The sequence below is a fragment of the Penicillium angulare genome (genome assembly GCF_028827245.1).
Source record: "Penicillium angulare strain IBT 27051 chromosome Unknown utg000004l_segment0_segment0, whole genome shotgun sequence".
In the NCBI taxonomy this organism is placed as follows: Eukaryota; Fungi; Ascomycota; class Eurotiomycetes; order Eurotiales; family Aspergillaceae; genus Penicillium; species Penicillium angulare.
Genome location: NW_026623163.1, coordinates 4,961,713 through 4,986,739, shown reverse-complemented (window position 1 = coordinate 4,986,739; position 25,027 = coordinate 4,961,713). Strand labels below are relative to the sequence as shown.

The following is a 25,027-nucleotide window of genomic DNA, read 5'->3' as shown; positions in this document are numbered from 1 at the left end:
GGGGTCCATAACAATGCAAAATGTGTAGTCTTAACCGTTTCCGATGACGACTGGCATCCAAGATATAAGCCTATAACAATAAGATAACACGCCACTCGCATACGCTAAGCGTGTTCCAGAAAAGTAAAATGAGGGTGGGATCGACACGCCGCCACACCTAACGATGTGTTCTCGTTGCGCTCTAGCTGCGCTCTAGTTGCGCACCGGGACCAAGCACGCTGGCCGTGTCCCATGTACGTAGCTAGTCTAAAATGAACTCCAGAAACTTATTTAGTTGAGATCTATGCATGAAAAGAAATTTTAAAGGCAAATAAAAACTATAGATTACATTCCTAGATAAAAATCACGTCAAAATATATGCATTCGTGAACTGAAGAAACAAACATCTAGTTTGCCTTCCACAGCAGGTTGACCTGCTTCTTCCGAACCTAAAAAACAAATTATTAGTAAAGGTTTTCATGCATGTATATCAAAGGGAGCCAAGACTTACCATTGGGGCTAGGAATGCGACACCCACTGTCAGGGCTACTACAGTGAGGACAAGCTGCAACTTGTTGAAGCTTTTGCCAAGAACATCAAAAGCTTGGCTGGGAGTAGCGCGTGTTCCAAAGACATCGCCTCCAAATGCGAATATCAGACTGGTACTCTCCAGGAGAGTAGGCTGGGAGAGTACAGTCTTGATACCGGACACGTCTCGTGCGTGAGTAATGTACCACTTGCCATCGAATTCTAGGAGCGGGGCGTAACGGAAAAGCCCCTCTTCTGCCTCGGCAGAGGTTGGATCCCTATCGACAGGGCGGCGAGGATCCAAAACTGGTCGAGGAATTCCGATGATTGAGCTAGACTCTGGCAAAGTGCAGATAAGTTGACGAGTGGTGATGCCCTGACGAGTCTGGGTGACGGCCATGTGGGAAATCGGCTCGGGAATAACAAAGGATTGAGAGATAACGTGAGGAAGCGGGAGACTGTCGCCGCTGTTGCCGTGGATGCTTGAATAGTTCCCTGCCGCATCAAGGGGACCACGGTCATTGGGGATAGACGACTCATACAGCTCAGAAACCACAAGTTGGTAACCTTTAGCGGAAGATTCATCAAGAACATCGCCGAAGAAAGAATAGGCGAACCAGTTCTCGGACATGACTGACGCAATAGGCTGAGTAGTGTCAACGCTGTCGTGAGTTGTCGCATGAAGCACATTGCCAGATACACCATCGAGAAGATAGAATCCAGCAGTGTGATCCTTTTCGTTCACTGCCGTGATAAGGGCAAGGTTTGAGTTCAGATACTTGTACAGGACGGACCTATCACCAAGCACCTTGCCGATCGAGGCAACTGGATCATGAGCAGGGCGAGAGGTGGCATGGATTACCTTTTGGCCAGATGGGGGCACAAACTCCCACAAGGGAGACTTGTTGTCCTTTCCGCTCCATCCCAAAACACGGCCATCAGCGCTGGTTGTTACCAGAAGCTCTTCAGACTTCTCAAACGCGGTAGCCAATGAGCCGTCTTCCTGAACCCCGATGGTTGTCTCGCTATCAAGAGAGATAATTGACTGGAGCTTGACATTCTTAGGTGCGGAGCGAGAAGTGACTTCGCCCGTAGATATATTGACAGTGGCAGAGCTTCCATCACCGACATAAATCGTAGCCTCTCCAGGTCGAGTTACGATAGATTTCACATCCCACTGGGATGTTTCTTCCACCTGGACACTCCACACAACAGCTCCTTGTTCAGCAGTGTCCAATGCATAAAGACGGCCACCCTTAGTAGCGATAAGGACCGACTTAGCCAGACCAAAGCTATCAAGGTTTGTTACTTCATCGGCCAGCACACTGCTGATAATTCGCTGAGGGAGGTTCTTGAGCCATTGAGGAAGATGTTCAAGATCACGAATATGACGCTTCACCCGGTGGGTGTATGCACCGACCAAGCTTTCATGTCCCTCGACCTCCAGCTCGTGGGCCAGGTTTTCCTGGATTTGAGCCTCGATCCATGTAGCAGCCACGGCATCGATCAGACCTTCATGTCTAACCCACTCAGTCTGGCCATTGCGAATCAAATCCCAGGCTCCGGCTTCTCGCAGAATAGCCGCACGGACTACCACGGACTTTCCCTTGGCTATCGCCTCGGAAACTGCATAGAGGGCAAGCTCCTTGGGGGGGTTCTCGATATTCCAGCGACCCAGAATTCCATGGGATGCGGAAGAAACCACAACAGCCTCCGACTCGGTAATGCGGGTGAAGTATACATTGGCGTCAATGTTGCTAGTAGCTACTACAGACTGACCCTGCAAGTATGGAAGCGAGTAGGCCTTTGTGATAGCAGCAGACTTCAAGTCCACGTGATAAACCTCCGCCCATGCGCCATTGTCAGTCACGTAATGGACCAAGAAGTGGGGAAGGGAGTTGAGTTTGTGGGGGGCATGGATGGTGATCTGGCGAATTTCATGGCCGGAAGCGTTTTCGATGTTGATCGTCTGAACTTGCTTTGTACCGATGATATTGACTTTCAGGGCCTTGTGCGCTTTATCCGCCCAAGCAATCAAGGGGGAAGCGATATTTGCGCCTACAAAGAGGACGGATTCTGGGGTCGCAATATCATTCTCGGAATTCAGAACATGTTGACGGAGTTGCCGCCCAGTCACGGGGTCCAAAACAGTGACTTTAACCTTGTGACCCTTCAGTAATGCCGATTGAAGCGAAATGTAGAAAACCTCTGTTGGGGAAGATGACACTTGGAACGCAACATCCCCGCTATCGCCACATATCAATAATCGAGTCCCCAAATAAGCATCTTAGGAAGATAGAACTAACCTCTCATCCTTGTACTCCCACTTAACATTTCCAGTTGCTCCATCCAATCGTCTCACAAAGTCAACGCTTTCGCCATCAACAAGTGCCAAAGCATCCCGGGGGCCAGATGTCTTGCTGGCCTCTTCTAGCTCCAAAAGTTCAATGTCCGCAACCACACCATCTTTGAACTGTTTCTCCCAAATCAATTTGCCATCCTGGGCGGTCCATGACGAGATATGTTGTCCAGCCGCACTGACAACAGCATTGTTCCCATCAGAGCTGCGCAGGAGACTGGCCCCCCCAGTGGCAGCGCTCGACGGTGAAATGTCCTGACGCCAGAGCAGCGCACCATCGCGAGGATTGATTGCACCTAGGATTGATTTGTCGGAAATCGTGTAGAGGAGGGATGCATTTGAGGCGGAGGATGGCTTGACGAAGAAGGTCGAATCGGGCGAGGGGGCACCGAGGAGGGCATGATGGAAGTCGATGTGATTGACTTCATCACGGAAGATGGCCGCTACGGGCGATACGCACGCGGCGAGGAAAAGGGCCGCTTGGAGCCGCATGTTGTTATTGAGCGAGCATTGACAGGTCCACTTTGGACGAAGGTGTGTTTGTCGAGCTTTGGGCGGAACGCGGGCGGTGATCTCTCCCCGGACCCAATTAAATGGGCAGGATAACTACTTAGCACTTGTTCAACTCCTGTACCATTCACTTTGTTATCAGCAAAAGATGTCTCGAGACCAGGGGCATATTTCTTGCTATTTTTGAGATAGAGAGGTCTACTAATGAATTTTCCAGACTTTAGCGTTCCACTGGCCTCCAGGGCTGTTGGAAACTAGCTTTGTCCTCCCGGGACACGTATACTACATATACAACCCCCTGCCAGTTTTGTCTGAGGTTAAGGAGAATGGATCAGGATATCGCCACTATCCCCAGGGCTAGAGACTCGGAGTCCTTGGGGAATCACTACAACATTGAAAGTCCCTGTGCTTTCTTATCACTATCCGATGCTATGTCAGTGGTGTGCTTTATATAGCGGCATAAAGGCCATTTCAAGAGAGCGACCAACTTGAATGAGCTAAACCCAAAAGAGATCAGTAGTATAGTAGGGACGCTGGAGTAAGGTAGTCCAGACGTCCTTGGACCCCATCGCAGATCCTGCATAGTATCCTAGTCACACAGGCGGGGAGGAACCTAAAATATTCAAGTTTATAGAGGCCCAAGTCTCTAGAATGCGAACTATTGCCCAAGACCCTTGTCAACAATCCACATACTAGTACTACTAGTACGTACCACTGGCAGGCGTCGTCATTCTTGGGGTCCATATCAAAGTTCGCATATGAAAACCTTGGAAGTGTAATTTTACTTACGAGTTCACTATAGATACCGAAGACCTATACTTTTGGTTGATTATAAACGCTCAATACGGCCTTCTACGGCTTGAACAACTGCATAATGCATAAATATTCGGCTAAATTGACAAATTTGGAAAATGTTGCGCATTAGATGGTGTCTATGAAGTCATTTGCCGATCTTTACACTCGGGGTTGCGCCGACTATGTTGATTCGATGGAATAATGCTTATACAATAGTAGTATGGATTAACGTTACACAATGTTAAAAATTAAACTTGAACCTTGAGCTAGAAAAGAATAACTCTCGTACGATGAATATTTAGGTGTCGGTGTCGCCAATCGTTTTCTATACTTCGTACACACCAAAGGCAAAGTCAGACGGGCGTATGACGATTCAAAAGTCCATCCCACGGATTTAGGAAGAACAACAGAGAAATTCCACTGGGATTATTCAGGATCCAGATTTTCTGGTGGGTCAGTGGCTACGCAGACCCAGAATTGAAGCTGAAAGAACTACAAGGATCTCGGCTAGAATACCGGTGTCGGCGCTTTGGGACTTGTTAGCAACCCTGTAACTTACTTGAGCTCCACACGGTTAAACCCCCACGATCACCCCCTCTTCTGTAAAACGGCTATGATGTGGCTATATGCCGGTGTATCACACGGCGTTCCACAGGGTCGTAGCTATAAAAATGGGGTTCCCCAGCGTACTTGCTTCGTTGAAATCTTCCACGCTTCTTCCCACCCCTAAGTCTACTACGTATCCTAATGGCTTTCTCAGTCCAAGGCAAATCTGCCATTATTACTGGCGCAGGCTCCGGTATGTCGCCAATATTAATTAGAGACATGAGACCGCTCTCTGTAAACCCTGTACTTATATCTCTGGTCACTTAGGGATCAACCTAGCCTTCGCCCAGTTACTGGTAGAGAATGGATGTAATATCCTAATTGCAGACTTGGCTTTACGCCCCGAGGCTAAAGTACTAGTCGACAAGCATTCCAGTGGCTCTGGGCGAGCTATTTTCCAGGAAACGGATGTCACGGACTGGGTTCAGCTCGAACGCATGTTTGAAGTGGCAGAGAAGGAATTTGGTGAAATCGACATTGTTTGCCCGGGCGCGGGAGTATATGAGCCGGTATGTGACAGACCGAAAAGAATACAAAAGACATGAAACAACAGAGACAACTTATTAACAACATCGTCTTGTCTGTTTTATAGCACTGGAGCAACTTTTGGCGGCCGCCTGGAACAGCTGCTAGCAAAGATTCGCCTGCAGGAGGTCGATACGCTCTACTGGACATCAATGTCACCCATCCCATCCGCACAAGTCAATTAGCGGTTGCGCATTTCCTGAAGTACCGCAAGAACGGTCGCCCAAAGCATCTTTTGCATATTTCTAGCATTGCTGGACAAACCGCGGCGTTCGCAGCTCCCATCTACACAGCTACAAAACACGCCATCAATGGCCTGGTGCGCTCGTTAGGTAAACTTGAGGAGCTCGGCATCCGTGTTACAGCGGTAGCGCCCGGAGTAATTAAGACTCCTCTATGGACAGACCATCCCGAGAAGTTAAAGATGGTAGACCAGAGCGCAGACGCCTGGGTTACTCCCGAAGAAGTAGGAGAGGTAATGTTGGCGTTGGTGCAGCAGGATCAAGTGAGCGAAGTCATCGGAGATCGATCTGGTAAAGGAAAGCAGTTCTCGGTCCAAGGTGGAAAGATTTTTGAGGTGTCAAAGACTGTGCGAGAGGTTCTGCAATTTAATGACGAGGGACCTGGCACCCGGCCAGGTAACACGGCTTCAGACCATGCAGCCGTAGAGAAAGAGAGTTTCGGCATCCTGGCTCAGGAGGGTTGGGGAATCTCAAAACTGTAAATAATTCAGTAAGACTTATTAGCCATTAGCACGCCATCGGTAAATGAATATTATGATGCAATATCTGCACATGTATGGTAAAGCGGAGGTTCGCAAAGTGCTAAGTGCTAAGTGCTAAGGCGGGCAGAGAAGGTCAGGTGTGGAGCTAATCGGGGGCTGCGCTGATAAGGTTCGGCCACCACGACGTTTCTTCTCCTCTTTACATCTCTCTCCAGCAATACATCTTCCAGTGCGGCTCCGCTGGTCGCGGTCGCTTTTGGGCTTCGTGCCTGCTACTTGATCACTACATAGACCAGAGTCGATTTCACCGCTATGGAAGAAGAGGAGGCGACTGTCGGGGTTGGCCCTGCCGGTCCGTCTTTAAATGGTCTTCGACGGTGAGTTGGCCCGAAAGGTGGCCCCCAAAGAACGTCATGAAGACCGATGAACTGACGCTTATTTTTGAATTAGACATGGAAGTCGAGGTAAACGAGCTGGTAATGTCGCGGGTCAGGCTGGCTTTGCTAGCAGTGTGATCAATCTGGTGAATACAAGTGAGTGGAATCTGGGCGCCTACTCGGAGAAGACGACAAGTTACTGATACCGTGGTATTTGATGTAGTTATTGGAGCCGGTGTGCTTGCGATGCCACTCGCCATGTCCCATTTTGGAATCGTGCTAGGTATCTTCGTCATTTTGTGGTCGGGCGTCACCGCGGGATTCGGTCTCTACCTTCAGTCCCGATGCGCGCAATATCTCGACCGGGGGAGTGCTTCGTTCTTCGCACTATCACAACTAACATACCCCAATGCGGCTGTGGTATTTGATGCTGCTATCGCGATCAAATGTTTTGGTGTTGGTGTGAGCTATCTCATCATTATCGGTGATCTCATGCCCGGGGTGGTTCAGGGATTCGTGGGCGGCGATCCATCCTATGACTTCTTGGTCGATCGCCATTTCTGGGTGACTGCGTTCATGTGAGTTTTGCTTCAGTGGTGTTCTGGTTTGCGATCATCGTGCTAACAAGGTCTGCTTCAATAGGTTGATTGTTATCCCTCTCTCGTATCTTCGCCGATTGGACTCTTTGAAATACACCAGTATTGCGGCTCTCGTATCGATGGCATACCTAGTCGTTCTGGTTTTTTACCACTTCATTAAGGGAGATACAATGGCTGATCGAGGCCCGATTCGAGTTGGCCACTGGGCAGGACCAATTCCAACTTTGAGCAGCTTTCCCGTCATCGTTTTCGCATTTACATGCCATCAGAATGTAAGGATTGATGTCAACTTTATACATTGCCGGCACTAATTATTTGTCTAGATGTTCTCGATTCTAAATGAAATCGCCAACAACAGCCATTTTCGAACCACGGGCGTTGTCTTGACTAGCATAGGCAGTTCGGCTGCAACCTATATCCTTGTCGCTGTCACAGGCTACCTATCTTTTGGCAACAACGTTGGTGGCAATATCGTCGGAATGTATCCTCCAGGCGTATATGCCACCATTGGTCGGGCAGCGATTGTTATGCTAGTCGTCTTCTCTTACCCACTACAGTGTCACCCATGCCGAGCTTCGGTCGATGCCGTGTTGAAATGGCGCCCTAAGTCTCAATCTCCTCGTACGGAAGGTTCTCCTCATCGACATCCTCTGTTGGGACCTCGTGGAAGTCGAACACCAGAGCCAATGAGTGATATTCGCTTCTCGATAATCACCACCACCATTCTCATCCTGAGTTACTTGGTGGCTATGACCGTCTCATCCCTCGAGGCTGTCTTGGCCTACGTTGGCAGCACTGGCAGCACAAGTATCAGTTTTATCCTCCCAGGACTGTTTTACTATAAAATTTCCGCACCAGATTCACCTGCCCACCGTGGCCTTCTGAAAGAAGACGACGAGGCTGCAGATGACATCTCTGATGATGACGATGTCGCTGATGATGAGGGCGAAGGTTCCCTAGCTCGATCTCTCACTGAAAGTGGTATTCTACGTCTCAACACACGCCACTGGCGTAAATCCTTACTTCGCCGGCTAAGCTTGGGCCTAGCCGGGTATGGCCTGGTGGTTATGGTTGTGTGTCTAATCACAAACACATTCTTCGGTGCGTCGCACTGAAGAACTTGCTCGTCGTCGCTACTTCTACCATATATTGTGTACACTCAATACCTGGGTTATCTTCACTATCTACTGCCTTGCTTGTTTGCCGACTGTACTACATAGTCGTGTCAATGTGTCCATGATGACCGTTCTAGATCTCGTTTTCCCTCCTCTGTGTGCGTACTTTCTTTACACAAAGTTTAACTCATGAGGATCATCGCATATAACTTTTTCGGCTGCAATGTTAGGCGTTTGGAGCATATTATTGATTGTCTCTTCTCTTTCTTTTCCCTTTGTTACTCTTTCCTCTGAATTTCTGTATCTATCGCTACGTATAACGCAGGAATCCCTGACAGTGCACTTACTTCCTTTCGCTCTCCGCCTACTGTCTATTCTAATTTATCGTATATTATATAATTTGGAACAAAGCCTCCTCAGTACCTTTGACGGTATTGAAATACCACCAAAAGCCAATGACGCCCGCCCACAAGACTCATGCTCAGGTTCACTGAGCAAACCCTTTTCAATGTCCACGCCACACATGGAAACAAAGGAGGGTAAACGTAGTAAGCTGCTTTCCTTATGACCCAAAGAACTACTTGGACTTTGATTTAAATAACCATTAGCCCCGAAGTTGGCTCTTACCATCATTTGAGTCTCAATTCTCTGTTCAACCCAACTACACTTGGCCCATTGAGACAAAATTATCCAGAAGAGGTCCTCTGGGAGTCATACAAATCGACCATCATGATGTCTACTGACGACCCCAAACCATCGGTCCTTATAATAAGGATCACGCCTCCCCCTAGCACGTATGAAGAGGTTCCCCCGCCCACGGATGATGAACCCTATTACCAACAACTTTTGGACGAATTGACTTTGAGGGTATCAGTTATGACCGTTTCCTCCCCATCTGATGCTATAAAGTCCCTTCAAATGAAGCAGCCGTCAATTGTTATAAGTACAACCGAGACATTGGCTGTCGAAGAGAACTTCCCTGTATTGCAGGAGGTCCTCGATAGAGTACGCGAAGGCACTTCAGCTATTATTATGGGAATGTACCCTGAATATGCCGAATCTGCCGATATGAAGGTCCTCTTTTCCCAGGCGGGACTCTCATGGAACACAACCAACGTTGTTGGGGCGACATTGACAGTCAACCAGGCGGCAACTGGGAGTAAGTTAGCTGCAGCTTTACCTGCACGTTATACTACACGGGCATTGCTTCTCAACAACGTCGCCTTTTCAGATGCGTGGTATACTGCAGATTGTACCTCGCATCCATACGCCGTCGATCCGTCGGAAGCGAGACCTTTAGGTGAATCAGCAGTTGCGCTAGGCCATGTTGCAGACGGAAAGCTTGGTTATGTAGGAGATGTTTACGCCTTGTCAGAAAGCGTTGCTATTATTCTTGCTATGTGCGGCTTACCTAGTGGAAAACAACTTACTGGGCTTGAACAACTTCAATCTCTCCGACTTTGAATGAAATCTTCACTTGTTCCCAACAGAAGTCTGAAGACTTCAATAAAGACAGTGATCTTTGCGGCTCTTGTCTTTTGTTTTCGTCTTGAGGGTTTCAGACATCGCCCAGGGACGGTCAATGGTTTAGGAGGGAGGTGTGTAATGGGGAATGCGATACACCGTGAATGTGATGTCCTGCTACAGCGGTGTGATTCTGTATTTAAGATGCGATTAGATTATTCTAGCAACTTAGAGATCTTCTCCTTCGGACTACCCTACGGTCTCTATCGCGGTATTTCTACTATCCCCCACTGGCAGATGACGCTCCTGGCTCGCAGACGGAATACCCTCAGGATATGTGGATGGGTCTAGGTGTTGTTTCACTCTACAATAGTATGTATTACAGCGTATACTATATACTACTAGTAGGGCAATAAGTAAGTAGTACCGTCTATTGTCACGGTAATGTTGCTTACCAAAAATGTGCCGAACTAAGTAAAGTTAAAGAATAAAGCTTGTGAAAGATAATTTCTAAAAATGGAAGTGTTCCGAGTCATCTTGCATTTCATCTCCATCTGCTACCCGTCGTAATTGATGCTACACTGGCATTTGGCCCTTTATGCTATGGCGAAGAGCCTGCCGTATGGTAAATAGTGGTGGGCTGGTTATGTCAATTACGATTATAGGAGAGTATATTCTTGTATGTTTGCCGATACTTCTTTGAGGGTGTTCAGGCTTGGGCTCACTGAGAAACTCACCTTGTCCATCAACTTGAGAAAGCAAACAAGGAAATTGGAGATATTCAAGCAAAGTACGCAAGAAAGGAGCACGATCTGTACAGAGCAGAGTCCTTACTGCCATTACCGTTCAAAAACGCCTATCGCAGTCTAAGGTGTGATGTCAAATGGTTCATGCGACAGAAAATGATACAAATTGCTCAGATCAAGGCGGATGCTGCAGTGGTGGCTGTGGATGTTGTGAAAAGAGGCACCTGGTAGAAAGGAATAAAGGGAAAGGATACTGTACTATCGAGTGCTGGTGCTGTACTGCATTTCGTGGTTCTGAGCTCACATTTGTAGACAAGGAGTACATCAGAAAAGATTTCCGAACTAGACTAGATATGGCACCTTACGACGGTTGGGACAGTGCAAAAGCCAACACTCTCCTGTTACAAATGGCGAATTGGCATTTTTGTCCTCGGTGATAGCAAACTTTTGATTGATCAGTATTGCTTCAAAATTCTCGGGAAACTTGAAAGTACAGGGCTTTTGACAACCTCTCCCACTTAACATGCGCCCAAGATTAACGCTCGCTTTGCTCATATTTACCTATGTGCGTCCAAAATGTTTGGTTAGCTTTTCGCTCATTCGTACTATTCAAATCCCAGATTTGTACCTATCTTCAGGCGGAGATTAATGACAATTGCTATTGTTGATCAATTTGTATAAAGGTATCATTGTAACTATGTAGACCAACCGAGAAAAGGCCAAAAAATGAAATATGATAACAGTAATCAGTTTGAGAGCAAAGCTGCCGAATAAAATACTGGCCCTAGTTATAGACAGCAATTCACGAGATAACGAAAGAATAAAAATGAAAAAGGAGACACCCCAAGTTCAATATCCCTGCTCCCTATTCCAAGGAGCCGCATCATTTCCAACCCTAGTAATCAGTCCCTTAGCTTCATCAGAATACCAGATACCATAGTCTTCGATAATAGCCCAAGCATCTAGTTATTGTGCTGACCATTCAAGATACGCAGAATAGACATGAACAAGTTCAGCACATCCAGATACAGCGAGATGGACGCCGCAATCTCCTCCTCAACGTGGTAGTGGCGCATAATCATCTGCGTATCAACAAGGATGTAGCCGGAGAAGATCAAAGCGCCAAGAACACCGTAGACAGTCTCGATGGCACTGCTGAAGGGCAAGAACACCGCGACGAAGCCGAAGAGAATCAGGAACCACAGTGCACCGAAGAGGTATGGCATCCAGTTCGTAAAATCGTACTTCGTTTGGCAGGCGAAGAGAGTTAGGGCGAAGAAGATTCCTAGTGTAAGGACGAGAGCTTGGACGACGACTCGCGCGTCGTAGAATGATGTCACTACGCTGATGGAGTAGGCTTCTGTGATGGTGAAGGCGGAAAGGAAGAGGAGATTAGACGGGTAAGACTTTCTCTTCCAGAATGTCGCGAGCATGAAGCCGAGAGCGCCGAAGATAGAGAGGATCATCAGCCAGAAGTTGGACTGGATCCATATGCGGTAGGATTCGTTGAAGAATGAGATGGAACTGAGGATAGTTGTGAGGAGAATTTGGGCGGTCCTAGTTGTTTATGTTAGTTTGGACTTGGATACGCTTGTCTTGTCGGTGGAGTGGTAGAGATGTAAATACTGAGAGCGGATACTGGTAGACTTACAGGATCGAGTACACTTTGCGAACGAACTGCATACGGATGTCAATGGTTCCTTCCGCCACCATGCCACCGAACTATAGCAAGAGATCACTGTCAGCGCTTTCGGTTCTTACCACATACCAGGATATACTGAAATGATAAAGTGCATACCTTAAAGTCATCGGGCAAGTTGTCATCCTCCGATCGAGGCTCCGCAGGCTGAGCTGTGGCCTGGTAAGATGGAGGTGCTTGGGTGTATTGTTGATCTTCAAAGGAGTCCCGCTGCGGGGCGGGCTCGTATCGAGCGTTCGCAGCCATGATGTTCAAGTTTTGAAACTCGATTATCTCAGTTCTTGGTTAAATTCTGCCTTGGTGGGAATACAGACGAGTTATGAGATTTAAGAAAGAAGTGTTGACGCCTAGATGACAATGGGGGGTGGAGACCATGTGACGTTTCAATGAGATCACGTGTGATCTTATCGGCACGATAAGGCAGGCAAATGGCTACACTGGGTGGAGGCTTAGAGGCTCGGTGCGAGCTCCTTGCGGCTCCTAGTGGAGATTTGACTGGCTATTTTCAAGACTCCTGAAACTTGAAAGACCCTTACTTCCAGCGAGAGATTACTGTCTACGTCTGTTTATCCGTGGACTGTTTGCAAGCTGGCGAAATAGACTTGGAAAATGAAATAAATTTTTAAATCCGAAAGTATATACAGTCATAAAGAAATAAGTCTAGCTAGTCATCAGATTATATGTATATTTTGTTCAAGCAAGCCATATATGGCCGGCTATTAAGCAAGTTGGTGCACTGGCGATAGGTATCAGTCCCTCAACCAGGACCTGATTCATCATCGGACCAGTCTTCACCGGCATGTGCGAAATTATGCGCCATGGCGTTATCAAGGAAGTTATCGACGAAGTGAGCGGGAGGACGTCTTCTCTCAAAGTCCTCCGCGTGCGCCCCAGCAATCCTATTTCCAATACGGAAAATAGTGGAGGCGTGACGCGGACCGGACACGCGCTCGACATCTGTGGGAGTAACTTCTTGGATCACAGCACCATCGAGGGGCGGTGATATCGGGTAAGGAAGAGGAGGCTCTCTAAACGCGCGAACCAAACGCACGTTTTCACAGTGTTCGTTTTCAACGCGAAAGATCACCCAGATACCTCGACGAAAGACCTCGGATAAGGATATCATGAAGCTGAGGATTGCTGAGTGTTGGATGTCGTTGGCATATATAGCGTAGAAGATCCAGTTGAATCGGATTGTGACGTTCAAGAAAGCGGCGACGTAGTATACCCATTTTCTGCGGAAAGTGAGTGTGTCGCGCAAGAGCCAGTTTTCTTTGTTATAGAAGTTTCCTAGACTCCAGTCGAACACCACGTCCCAGAAGGATGTAAAGCAGGCGTTCATTGCTGCGAAGAAAATGAATGCGGCCTTGTATGAAGTTTGCCTATCGATCCGATACATACTGAGAGTAGCGTAGTAGAGAATACCGCAGATATACTTCACCATGTTCAGAAGATGAGGGTAGGCTTTCTTCGAGTCCCAGTATCGACGAATACACTGGAAGGCACGCATTGTTGATGGGAGGCATGTGAAAAACCCAAGAAGCCGTGAATGGCTTGAGTTACATTGCGTCGGGCTGTTCCATCCATTGGCATACAGACAGAAAAAGAGTTCAATATTCTAGGATAAAATTAGTACGACAGTCTCGAATAAAAAAAATCCCAAGCAACTTACCCCCATGGCGTAACTTTGAGAACAGTACATGTCACCAAGAAACAAATCTCGGAACTCGACACGGTAGAAGCAAGGAAGTAAAAGTCGCCACTGTGTTTGTCAGATCGGGTGAATAGAACCAGTCGAGGGGCTGAGACTTACATTTGTGGCGGCCCACCATCTTCGACTACGATGATACAATATAGGAGCTGGCAGAAAGACGATAACCACAGTAGCACCTATCAAGACGACAGGCCAGTATATATACATGGCATTGAACCATTGAAAATTCACAAGCATGCAAATTCCGAGGATGAGCATGAAAAAGGCAGGGATCTGGAGAAGTGTTAGACCATATCAAGATAAGTAACTCAATCCACCATCGAGATAACGATACATACCCCTAAAAACTGGCGCCAGTCCAGCATATTCATACTATCATATTCAAAAACAAACCCATAATTGACCTTTGAGCGAGTCCAGATGATACAATCTGCCCAAAATAGCAAGAAATGAAATACGATTAAGAAATATCCTCCATAAATCTGTCTTAAGTCAGCAACGGAATGTTGCACCAGAGGTGCCACAGGGGAAGACAAACCTGTAACAGATAGCTGGTTTCAGTATGCTCGTTTCCACTGGATTTTAAACGCCGCGCACCGAGCACCAAACCCCAAACCGAGCATATCATGCCGATTCCAAGGAGCATACCCGATATTAGCACAGTGAAGGAATAGTCGGTTGATTTGTTGACATTGTGGCGAAGCTTGGATACCGCAATCTTACGATCCCTACCCGCGAAGAACCTTGCATATAACTCTTCCGCCTCGCGCATGAGAAGTTCGACAGTTTTCGTGTCTGCAAATGATGCCTTGTTCACGATATCAGTCATCGAGCCCATTGACGGTTCGACTTTGAGGCCTTGCGCCTTGCCAGGATAACCTTTGATGGTTTTGTTGTACTTCTTGTTGATCTTGCGAAAGCCCTCGATATTCAAAAGAGCGTAATCCTTCAGCACTTCCAATCCTCGATAGTATTCCTGTAAGGCACGCTTGAGCTGGTGTTTCGCCTCTCGGTATGGCACGGCTGGGTTCGCTGAATCGGAATCCGGTCGTCGCGTATAGTCTCGTCTGTGAGCGGCATCATCGTTTTCTTGCTCTGGGATTCTCGGCGTCTCCATCGCTACCAGCGCCCGAGTGTTCTTTCCGAACCGGGTCCTCCCAGTAAACGTGTCTCTGATACGAGAGCCGAAAAACTTCCGAGGCCCTTGTCCTTGTTGCTGGTCATCGCCATACTGTGCATTATACTCCCGTGCACGTGCCCGTCTCATGATGTCTAGTTGTCGACTGATAACATCTAGTTTTCTTTGTGCCTCCATCTGTCTCTGGCGATAGAACGAATCGATCTTGTCCAGCTCGCCATCCAGGAATACAAAATACTCAGCCTCCCGTTTCTCAAACTCAGCGATCCCATTGGTCTGAGAGAAAACCCGACGAAGAAATGTTGGAGAGCGTTTTGGTCCAGGCCGTTCCTGCACTTGCACTTGTTCTTGTTCTTGTTCTTCGTCGGAGTATCCATCCTCGGAAATGTCTTCTTCGGTATGCTCGTCATCGGAGTGCTCTACTGGTGACGATACTCCACGCTCAGTCAAGTCCCGCTCCGGTGGCACATGTTCTTCGTCGACGTCCATCGCAGCCTTCGGGAGCCGGAGCGAATCCATATCTGACCCCCTTCCCCGCTGAGACAGAGACAGAGGCGGAGAAGCCACTATACTCCCATAGTTCCCTACGTTATCAGAAAACCTCGATCCCGGTGTGCGCAGCGCCTGTCGAGTTGGTGTGGCCGTTGATACGGCGCGACCATCCGTTGCATCTTCCGGTGCCGCTCCATCGCCATTGTGTGTATTCGACCGATGGCGAAGTTTCGTGGGACTCTTAAACGAGGGCGTTCGAAGAATAGGGCTTCGAAATGAAGGAGTACGACCGCTGCGATTCCCTTTCTGGATGGCTCGGGCAATGGCTCTTATCTTCTTCTTTCCGGTCTGAAGGCGCATATGATATTAGCTTTCGCACGTGGACGGTCTCAAGCCTATATGCAAGGGCAAGGCACATCCATCCACTTACCTTATAATCGATATACTTCGCCCGCCATTCAGGAAAGAGCTCCTTCTCCAAATCTCTGTAAACAGTGTTAGCAGATGGCATATCATGGCTCTGGGGGATAGCGGAAGACGGACTTGGCGAATTTCATCCTGACCAACGAGCCTGCGTCATGGCATGCCTGTTGGTGGTTGGGATGAAAAGACTAGGAAAACCAGAGGAAATCGGAATGTGGTCTGAAGGTGACCCAGGTGGGAAGAAAGAGCTGCTCAAGTATTGTAGTCACCTCGGAGCAAATAATTTGAAGATTTACTTAGATGATAAAGAAAAAAATAGTTTGTAAGGGGAAAAAAATTGGGCAAAGATCACCAGCACGGACGAAAACCAGGGTACAGGGTGGTCAAAATGCTTGATCTCCACGATTTAAAGAACGCTACATGTAGTTCAACATTCATTTCAAGTCGAAATTGCAACAATCATCGTCAACTTCTCGGGCACGTGCAAGGCGAGTCCCGGTTGAGTGGGGTCATCGATGATTCAACTTGTTTTCCGTGGTTCAGTAACTGAACAGTGTGGATTCCTGGAGGTTCAGGCGTCAAGGCCCCCATCCGGGTAAGGATTATCAAGCCCGCGACTATCATTGGTTTGACTCTACAATCTCCACTTTTGAAAAGGGTCCAAATATTTCAAATATTCTAGATATTCTATGCTGCCCATACATTCAATAGATGCATTATTGCCGATATTCGCAATCATTACAACTCCAGCAACTACTAACAGCTCACCTTGCGTCGTCATCAGGCCACAAACCGAACAAGGATGGTATTCCGGTGGAGAACAAACGGGCGACTTATGCTAGGGTCTACAGTTTGCGAAGAATGCAGTGTGGAGAACTGGAATGTTGCTCGGCGGGTTCTCATGGTGATGACTGGCTGGATATAGAAGATTAACACAAATAAAAATAAAAAGTCCGAGCCATTTAGTCTTGTACAAGGCGTATCTGCGGGTCTGAGACTTGTGCACATAGTTGCTGGACAAATATCTACGTAAGCTACGGCTTGGCTACCACTTAAATCAAAATAGATGTAGAACTATAGGAACCTTGGAAAGGAAAGCGAAAAGATAACAGATCGATCAACGAGAAGACCAGCAACTAGAAAATCCCAGCAATTCTTGATTTTATCATTGCATGCTTATAAACAGACTGGGTAAGATAATAGCCCAGGATATCTTAAATGTATAAACAAATTCATACCGTCATCCGATGCGCCCTATAGGGATCATCGCATTTACCAGCGGCGACCAGGCTGCTCAAAGCGCTCATGGCGCTCGTAGTGGGGCTGCCAATCCTCACCACCGCGGCTCTCGTGGCGCTCGTAGTGCTCCTCGTACATTTGCTCGGCGTTCTTCTTAGCGTGGTGGTGAGCGCGGAGCTTGTCGGCCTCATCCATACCCTTGGACTCGGCGAGCTTGTCAATCTCGGCACCGACGAGACCAACGAGGGCCTCCTTAGCGAATGCGTGCTTGACGGTCTTGCCTATTAAGAGAAGAGAGAGGTCAGTATGATATTTCAATATCGACCAGCTTGCGAGGCATTTTACGTACCCTCCTTGCGCTGGTGGTCCTCCCAGGCCTTCATGCCAGCGAATGAAGCGGCACCGGCGATAAGCTCGTGAGAGAACTTAGCCTCGTGGTGCTGCTGCTCACCACCGTAGACCTGACGGTGAGCGTCGTCGGATTGTTCTATGTGAGCTGTCAGCTTATGATTCCCGAAAACATATCGCGCCAATAGAATAAGGTTGTAATCCGAGCCAGATGCACGTGAGGTACATGCAGGTGCGGAAGGAGATTGGAGAAAAACGATAAGACGTGTCAAAAAGAGAAAGACTTACCCCAGCCCCAAGCCATTGTGAATATATAATATGAGAGAGAAGGGTTTTAAATGTGGTAGTTGTAGAAGAGTGTGTTGATAGAAAAAGAAAAGAGCCCCCTAGGAGGGGAGATGAGGGGCATCTTATACCCGAGCAAACAGCTGAGAGAATAATCGAGAAAGTCTACGGAGTACGTACGTATACCGCTCAAGGAGATTCAGGAGCAGCTCTCTGCCTTTCCTGTCTCAGCTGGCGCTGCCCCACCAATCTGTGGACAGCGTGGCTGAGGCGGATTCCCTACAAAGTGTACTATCTTGGGATAGTCACAGGGGAAAATGGAGTAGGGACCCCCTCCCAAATACGGCTGGACCATGGATTCCGAGCTGACCGAGAAAGTGATTGCCCCTCTGTGGTGGAGCTAATGATACCAAATTGCCATCCTCAGCCTTTTCTGTGTACATCCGGGGGTTGGACTAGAAGAGGGGCAGTGGGGAGCTGATCCAGTGAAATCATAAGGAGGCAGTGAACCTTCTGGTAAACATTGGTGGGAGGCCTATCACGATCTCCAAAACTAGCCGCTGTATTGGACCCCATCAGCCTAGAGTCTCGGCATGGCGCATCAAATACGATCTAATGCCGGCCAAGAGTCTATGGGTGTCTGTTTGTTTGGAAAATTGATCTCATAGGCTCTGGCAGAACAGGGGAGTACGTCACTCTTTCCCGTGCCGATGTACATATACTAGTTATGCAGTATACACTAAGTATACATCGATCTACCTTCTATAAAAGAGTCTACAAAGTGCCAGGTACAACAGAGACAGCATGCAGGGCTATTTCAGATGAAACGGAGCGACATTTGTCCTTTCAGAACTGAAACCAAAGCGATACGTGGTTCAACGAAGGGTACGAGTACGTGTCCCACCAAGCCCAATCGCCGATCGGAGGGGTCTCCTTGGGATCCCTTCAGCCCTACTCCGCTTGGTTATGGGCGAATCAGAATATCTTAGTAATAAAGACTATACTGTTTCAATCGTAGTGCGATGTCCACCTCCCCCGCCGGAATACACGGTACCAGATGGGACGGGTATGTGTATTATGATGAGCGGTGGCTGTGAGCGGTATCACGGGCCAAGCTTCTCTTGTCGGAGGCTTGTTCACGCCTTACAAGGAGGGGCTTGGCATGTCCGGCCACGAGGAGTCAAGTGGCGGTGAGCGGATCTGAATTGCGTAGTATGTAGCAATATCCGATGATGGATATATCAATCACAGAAAGAGACCAAAACAGACTCGGTGATTCCGTTTCTTTTTTGGGATGCGGAAATCCGTTCTCATTACGTACGCGGCACCGCCCCATTGTGGCGCCCAGGGACATCGACATCCGCCACATCCGGTTGTCAATAACATTGAATGAATTGAGAATCACAGAGTAAATAATAGGCACCGCATGGAAAATTCAGTTTAGTATGCGCATGCAGCCTTGCAGCCCTATGATCGCCAACAATGTGATGATCCGCGTTTGTGCATCTATAATGAACTTAATCGCAGTGTATATGTATGGCTTTTCGATCCTAGTCGTCCCCGGTCAACTAAATCGTAGAAAAGGAACAGTTTACAATTCTGCAACATTGCAATAGTAACACCTCCTCGGAGAACCATTGCCCCTCCAAATGCTATACCCAGGTGATATCATGAATTGCACTCCGAGTTCCGTCCTCAAGGCAAAAAGGTCCCGTCTTGGCAGCGGGGATCACTTCAAGTACGCTTCCCAGGCAACGATAATACCTTTACCCGGTCCTGCAACTTACAGCCCCGCAGCTCTTGGCCTCTGTAATCGCAATTTATCTCGACCAAGGCAAGATCCTCGGCATTCTATTGCCGTCGTTATCACTAGAAAAAAGAGGAAGCACAGACCCAAGCCACACTACACAATTTCAAACACAGCCACATCAGCTACCAGCCACAGTCACAGCTCCAGCTAGCTCCAACCCGCCCAAGCTTGGCTCGACTTTTTGAGCTCAGCTCCGATAGTTCAAGAAACTCCAGCACCAACACCCGCCACAAACTAAGTGGAACAAACTCTCAGCCTCAGCTACACAGCTGCAGAAACACCAATTGAAGTCCATACTTGAATCCGAGGCCTGAAAAAAGAAGAAGAAAATCAATACATCATGCCTATCAAAAATCCAACCCAGTCCGACTTCCCCTCTAATCTCACAATCACAATCACACCTCCTCCAAACCCCACCTCCAACCCCTCCCCAAACATCCTCCTTCTCCTCCATGGAATCGGAGACACCGCCACAGGCTTCTCATCCTTCGGCCGGGCCCTCCACCTCCCCGAAACAACAGTCCTAACCCTCCAAGCACCCCTCCCCCTCCCATTCGACTTACCAGGTTTCCACTGGGGCGACGACGTCGCCTTCGACTCCTCAACAGGTGGCCTAGACATGGACGCAGGCTTAACAAGAAGCACAGACACAATTGTCAAGGATGTCATCCGTGGAGTCTTGATCCAGAAATGCGGCTACAGGCCTCGTGAGATCCTAGTCTTTGGCTTCGGACAAGGTGGCATGGCTGGGTTAAGTGTTGCGAGGGAACTTGGAGTGTCGGGTGAGAAGGAGGGCGTAGATCGGGAACCGCTGGCTGGTGTTGTTTCTGTGGGTGCGCCGTATCCGCTTTCTGGGTTGAGGGCTGGGAGTAAGAATCGGACACCTGTGCTGTTGGTTTCGGGGAGGGATTCGGTGCCTGTTTCTGGTGCGGCGGTTAATAGGACGAAGGAGGTTTTTGAGTTTGTGGAGGTTAGTCGGTATGTTCGGAGGGGGGATGGGATGCCATCTAATCGGGATGAGATGATGCCTGTTATGCAGTTCTTTGCGAGGACGTTGAGGAGTAGACAGGGCGTTCCTGAGGGGAGTGTTGAGCTTGGTTGAGGGTGTTTATGTCGAAATGATACAGTCGGCTGGACCTCTTCCAAGGTTTGTTTTGAGGAACTGCCTGGGACTAAAACATTGATGGCGCTTATTTATAGATTGGATCCATGGATCTTCCTCGCATTTTCACGAGTCATGATGCAAATGTACATTATTTCGATGAGTAACTGTGATAAAAATGCCAATTGCTTGATATATTCTCTTGATGCATCTTGATGTATGTACGTGATTAATATCTATTTTACACGTGTTTGATCGCTATGCGACATTGATAGACAGAGAGTCCGAGTCTTTCCAGCCAATCCCTTAAAGAGAGAGGACCAGGTCCTTCAACTTCTGGAAGTCAGGTGTACCCAGACCAGTCACTGGATCCCACCCAGTGGTGGCATTCCAGTGGGCGCCGGGAATAATGAGAGCACCAGGGACTTCCTGCTCAGACTGAGGATCAACGCCGCCGCATCCGTAGGAGCTACCGGTAGTAATGTCGTTGAGAGCCTTGAAGCCCTTTGAGTACAGGAAGGGGTTCAAGTAACCGAGAGCAGGCTTGCCAGCGCGCAGACGAGCGTCATTCAGAAGACCAATAATACCAGCGAACGTGGGAGAAGCAGCAGAAGTACCGCCCGAGAGACTCTTCAGGCCGGTAATGATAATCTCGAAGCTGTTCACATGTCGAATTAGAGACATGCTTTGAGAAATTTATTGGATAAAAACTTACTCGGGATACAGACTGTGGGCTGAGACGTCTGGGAAACCACGACCCTCGAAGTTGGTATACTTGCCGTAGTACTCCTGGGTCTCCTTGCTGACGTGGGTGAGGTAAGTCTTGACAGCTGACTCCTGGAACCAAGCGCGGTCGAAGACACTAGAGAAACCACCGGATGAGGCGTTCCAAGCGTACTCAGGGCTGACGCCGGAAGTACCACCAACAGCTGTCACATAGGGGCAAGTAGCTGGGAAGATTGGGTTGAACTCGGGAGTCTTGCCATCGGCAGATGCGCAAGCGGAACCAACACCTATAGTTGTCAGATGGGTGATATCCAATGCATTGGTGAGCTACTTACCCTCGTCACCAGATGAGTGGAGAATAGTCAGACCACGAAGGCCGTTCAAGCCGATCAGGTCGCAGACACTTTTGGCGTACTTCACGGGGACGGTCTAGATTATTGTCAATAATTGAACGCCTTGGTCTGATTTGAAATACAATTGTACCTGTTCGTCGTCACCATATGAGTTCGAGATCACCTGAGGGAGCTCGGAATTGGCCTTAGAAAGAAGGTACGAGTAATAGATGAGGTAGGGCTCATTTTCATCCAGGTCAGGCTCATCAGCATCAGGGATGTATGGGCTAAATCGGTTAGCAATATGAACAATCAACTATTGCAGATTATTACTTACGCGACACCACCGCTGATAAACTCATGAATGGGCAGAGGGTGAGACACAGCATTGATAAGCTGCACGTCGAGATTAGCTTCGCCTCTATCAGCCTCTGGAGCTGTCTGGTTATCCACGCCTCCGTTGAGAGTCTCAACAGTGAACGACTGGCGAGGAAGACCCCAAAGTGCTTGGTACGCTGCCAGATCAGACTGAGAAGCAGACTCGTTCAAGAAGCTACCGAATCCGATCTTGCTTCCAGACGAGACTTTCGGGGTGTAATCTCCCACGTTGTACATCTCCTTGATGCACTCGGGGGAAACTCTATCTTCACATGTTGAAGAAATTTGTGCAGAGCGACTGCGCAAGTTGCGAGGCTTTGAAGGCACAGGATGAGCGGCGCGGGTCTTGCCAAAGTAAACAGTTGGCGAGATGACATCAATGTAATCAGAGAGATCATCGGGAATAGAGTACTCGCTAGTACGCAGCTTCACTGATCCACCTTTCTCGTAATTGGCGAAAGTAGTATCGAGCAGCTTGTTGATCTTCTCAACCGATCCGCTGAACTTAATCAGAGAACCTTCACGGGTATAGTCCGTGATGCCATTTGCCTTTAACCAGCTCACAACGCGAGCATCATCTACTAAGGGGAATTTCGAGTCGACGTCCTCTTTCTCGAGCCATTTACCGTACTCTGAGTTGCCAGGTGTGGAAACCTTGATCAAAGTAGATTGCAATTGGTCCAAATTCTTGCGACTCAGAGCAATGGACAGAGCCATTGTTGAGTCAGAGGGTGTGTCAACGAGCGACCAAGTATCAGGGACACCTCCAGATAGGCTCTCCCAGACCGCGCCCATAGAAGGGGCGGCCAGGGTACAGAGCAGTCCAGCGTAAATAGAGGAGTGCATTGTGAATGGGCTTGCAAGAGAATGATAACCTTGAAGCTCCCAGGAATGAGAAGAAAAACACGGGGGAAAGAATACAAAGGCAGGGATCGACAGCCCTTCTTATCTCGCCATGCTGCAATCTTCTCATGGGCGCATTGTTTGATTAGCGAATCCCCGCTATGAATCACCCGACATTCCTACGATATAATAGGCTTCATCGTAATTAGGCCGACGGATCTCCACATGGTTGGGCCAGGGACTAGCCATAAACCTTACATTCAACGAAGGTGCTATCAAGACTAAGTCCGGCCCCCATAATTAAGCAAACGGGGCATGGGGTTGGCGCCGGACTTTTCAGGGGTCAAATCGACGCTACTGCCCCTGACAAAGCTCTGAGCAATATCGTGGCGTTTTATTGTTCGGCTAAAATGAGCGTATCTTCTCTTCTCATTGCTCTCTTTCTTTATCGCTGTCAAAACATGTTATTGACAAGGAGTAATCTCTACGATCCGCAATTACCATCGGCAAACATCTCGATCGGCAGGGGATTCTGCTCGGTTGGGTAAACTCCGGAGTCCGCCGGGGTGTTGGGGGTTTAGTCCATGAAGCTTATCCTTTCTAAGCTTCAGACGAAGTTTCCCCCGCGTCTTGGCTGTGCGAGGGTGTGATTGATGAAGAGAGTAAGACAATGGAGCGGGTACGAGCTAGGTAATCGAATTGCGATTTGTCGCGATAACAGCGCCCCCTCACTTCGCCCTTCATTTTGCGAAAAGGGAAAGAGGGGGTTTGCCGTATGTAGATGTGGGTCCAAGCTCGGCTGTTGCTGTTTGCTGTTTGCTGTTTGTTTACGCCATCCTTCAGGGCTGCCGTACTAGCCATGCCTAGTAGGTGGCTATATCATATACTAGTATGTATGAGTTTAGCACGATTGAATGAACTTGATAAGCCTACTTGCAACATGATTTTTGAGGATACGTAATGAACATTCAACGACGTGCAATAATATGCAATGATATGCAACAAGCACTGACATACGTCTCTCTTTGAAGATCACATAAGCTTATCGATCCTTTCTTTTTTTTTTTTTTTTTTTTTTTTTGCAACAGGAAAAGACTTGATGCTCTAATTTAATTTGTGTGACGCATCTTATATATGATGATTGTTCTGTATATCTATTAGTAGTAAAATTAATTTGATATTGATACCACCTATCCCTATCATCAACTTGAAATCAACTGTTCCAAGAGCTTCTCCGTTCTTTTGCCACCTTCCAATTGCTCCTGGTCCACCAACCAGAACAACCCACCCAACCTAGGTTGAAATCTTGGATATCGAATGAAGCACCGACTTGAAGTCAATAGACTTTATTAGGAAAGACCATCTGCGTCGCTCATCATCTGACCTTTATTCATCATGAATATCGTCATAAGACGGTCGCCTCTCTGGGCGACTTTTATTTCAGTTGCGATTTCACCCATTATCTCAAAAACCATGAACATCTTCAAAGTGGGTTATGTCTTCATTTAACAATTTTCAAACCCTTCTAGACCAGCAGGTCGGAACAATCCCTTCGGCTTCAGCGTGGTCACCCTACTCGGGTAGAAAGTACTCTACCCTGTCCACAAGCAGTAAGTGTTATATTGCCATTCGTGAATGAGCATGCGTAACGGGTACGAACTGACAATATTAGGCCCGGATACTTCCAGCAGACAGCGCCGAATACCGGTTAGTTCACTACGAGTTCAGGGCGCCGCCTGGGCTACTGCCGGTGGCGGTATGGTTGCCACTCTACACGGCGCACGAAAAATCTTTCGAAATTTCCGGATATTCAAATATATTTAAGAATAAAATACCCGCCTTTTGTAGTCTGGAGAAGAAAAGTCTTATTGGACACTCAGGTTCAGCCGTCAAAATAGTTGATTGAGATTTCGTACCAGCTTCCTAGTGTGAAGAAAATTTGAGTGTGTGCCTTATGACAAACTGCAGGACCATTTTGTGTTTACGATTTATATCATCTCTGCTTCGATAATATAATGTCCATCTCCCGGCGGAGGCCAAAATTGCACTACCTTGAACCCACAAGCGGTTAAAAGCCTATCCCAGTGCTTTTGGCTCCGCTCCATGCTATTACAAAAAGCCAACATTAGCCAGTCCCATGTAGAAGCTAGGAACGGAGCCTCGCTCTCAGG

At 48.0% G+C, this 25,027-nt stretch overlaps 9 protein-coding genes across 9 annotated transcripts; 4 read left to right on the top strand and 5 right to left on the bottom strand.

The window, feature by feature from the left end:
• Window positions 1-386: 386 nt before the first annotated feature.
• N7478_005746 (uncharacterized protein) lies at window positions 387-3,358 on the bottom strand (the record flags this gene model as incomplete). The annotated part of the gene is made up of 3 exons (XM_056921960.1): window positions 387-428; window positions 491-2,753; window positions 2,814-3,358. 3 exons carry the CDS (start codon window positions 3,356-3,358, stop codon window positions 387-389), a joined length of 2,850 nt encoding a protein of 949 aa, XP_056779997.1.
• A 1,560-nt stretch (window positions 3,359-4,918) lies between these two features.
• On the top strand, window positions 4,919-6,026 carry N7478_005745 (uncharacterized protein; the record flags this gene model as incomplete). Its single annotated transcript, XM_056921959.1, has 3 exons — window positions 4,919-4,970; window positions 5,045-5,286; window positions 5,370-6,026. The coding sequence occupies 3 exons, from the start codon at window positions 4,919-4,921 to the stop codon at window positions 6,024-6,026; spliced, it is 951 nt and encodes a 316-aa protein (XP_056779996.1).
• Window positions 6,027-6,338: 312 nt separating this feature from the next.
• N7478_005744 (uncharacterized protein) lies at window positions 6,339-8,117 on the top strand (the record flags this gene model as incomplete). The annotated part of the gene is made up of 5 exons (XM_056921958.1): window positions 6,339-6,403; window positions 6,477-6,559; window positions 6,687-6,981; window positions 7,046-7,274; window positions 7,326-8,117. 5 exons carry the CDS (start codon window positions 6,339-6,341, stop codon window positions 8,115-8,117), a joined length of 1,464 nt encoding a protein of 487 aa, XP_056779995.1.
• A 729-nt stretch (window positions 8,118-8,846) lies between these two features.
• N7478_005743 (uncharacterized protein) lies at window positions 8,847-9,581 on the top strand (the record flags this gene model as incomplete). The annotated part of the gene is made up of 1 exon (XM_056921957.1): window positions 8,847-9,581. The coding sequence occupies one exon, from the start codon at window positions 8,847-8,849 to the stop codon at window positions 9,579-9,581; it is 735 nt and encodes a 244-aa protein (XP_056779994.1).
• Window positions 9,582-11,289: 1,708 nt separating this feature from the next.
• On the bottom strand, window positions 11,290-12,272 carry N7478_005742 (Bax inhibitor-1 family protein; the record flags this gene model as incomplete). Its single annotated transcript, XM_056921956.1, has 3 exons — window positions 11,290-11,884; window positions 11,979-12,049; window positions 12,126-12,272. The coding sequence occupies 3 exons, from the start codon at window positions 12,270-12,272 to the stop codon at window positions 11,290-11,292; spliced, it is 813 nt and encodes a 270-aa protein (XP_056779993.1).
• A 511-nt stretch (window positions 12,273-12,783) lies between these two features.
• Window positions 12,784-15,881, bottom strand: N7478_005741 (SPX and EXS domain-containing protein; the record flags this gene model as incomplete). Its single annotated transcript, XM_056921955.1, has 6 exons — window positions 12,784-13,644; window positions 13,699-13,788; window positions 13,840-14,013; window positions 14,079-14,222; window positions 14,279-15,718; window positions 15,801-15,881. The coding sequence occupies 6 exons, from the start codon at window positions 15,879-15,881 to the stop codon at window positions 12,784-12,786; spliced, it is 2,790 nt and encodes a 929-aa protein (XP_056779992.1).
• A 1,184-nt stretch (window positions 15,882-17,065) lies between these two features.
• On the bottom strand, window positions 17,066-17,684 carry N7478_005740 (DUF3759 domain-containing protein; the record flags this gene model as incomplete). The annotated part of the gene is made up of 3 exons (XM_056921954.1): window positions 17,066-17,313; window positions 17,382-17,519; window positions 17,669-17,684. 3 exons carry the CDS (start codon window positions 17,682-17,684, stop codon window positions 17,066-17,068), a joined length of 402 nt encoding a protein of 133 aa, XP_056779991.1.
• A 2,131-nt stretch (window positions 17,685-19,815) lies between these two features.
• N7478_005739 (alpha/beta hydrolase) lies at window positions 19,816-20,577 on the top strand (the record flags this gene model as incomplete). The annotated part of the gene is made up of 1 exon (XM_056921953.1): window positions 19,816-20,577. One exon carries the CDS (start codon window positions 19,816-19,818, stop codon window positions 20,575-20,577), a length of 762 nt encoding a protein of 253 aa, XP_056779990.1.
• Window positions 20,578-20,883: 306 nt separating this feature from the next.
• On the bottom strand, window positions 20,884-22,859 carry N7478_005738 (S53 family peptidase; the record flags this gene model as incomplete). The annotated part of the gene is made up of 5 exons (XM_056921952.1): window positions 20,884-21,235; window positions 21,293-21,590; window positions 21,639-21,732; window positions 21,787-21,922; window positions 21,973-22,859. The coding sequence occupies 5 exons, from the start codon at window positions 22,857-22,859 to the stop codon at window positions 20,884-20,886; spliced, it is 1,767 nt and encodes a 588-aa protein (XP_056779989.1).
• Window positions 22,860-25,027: the final 2,168 nt, after the last annotated feature.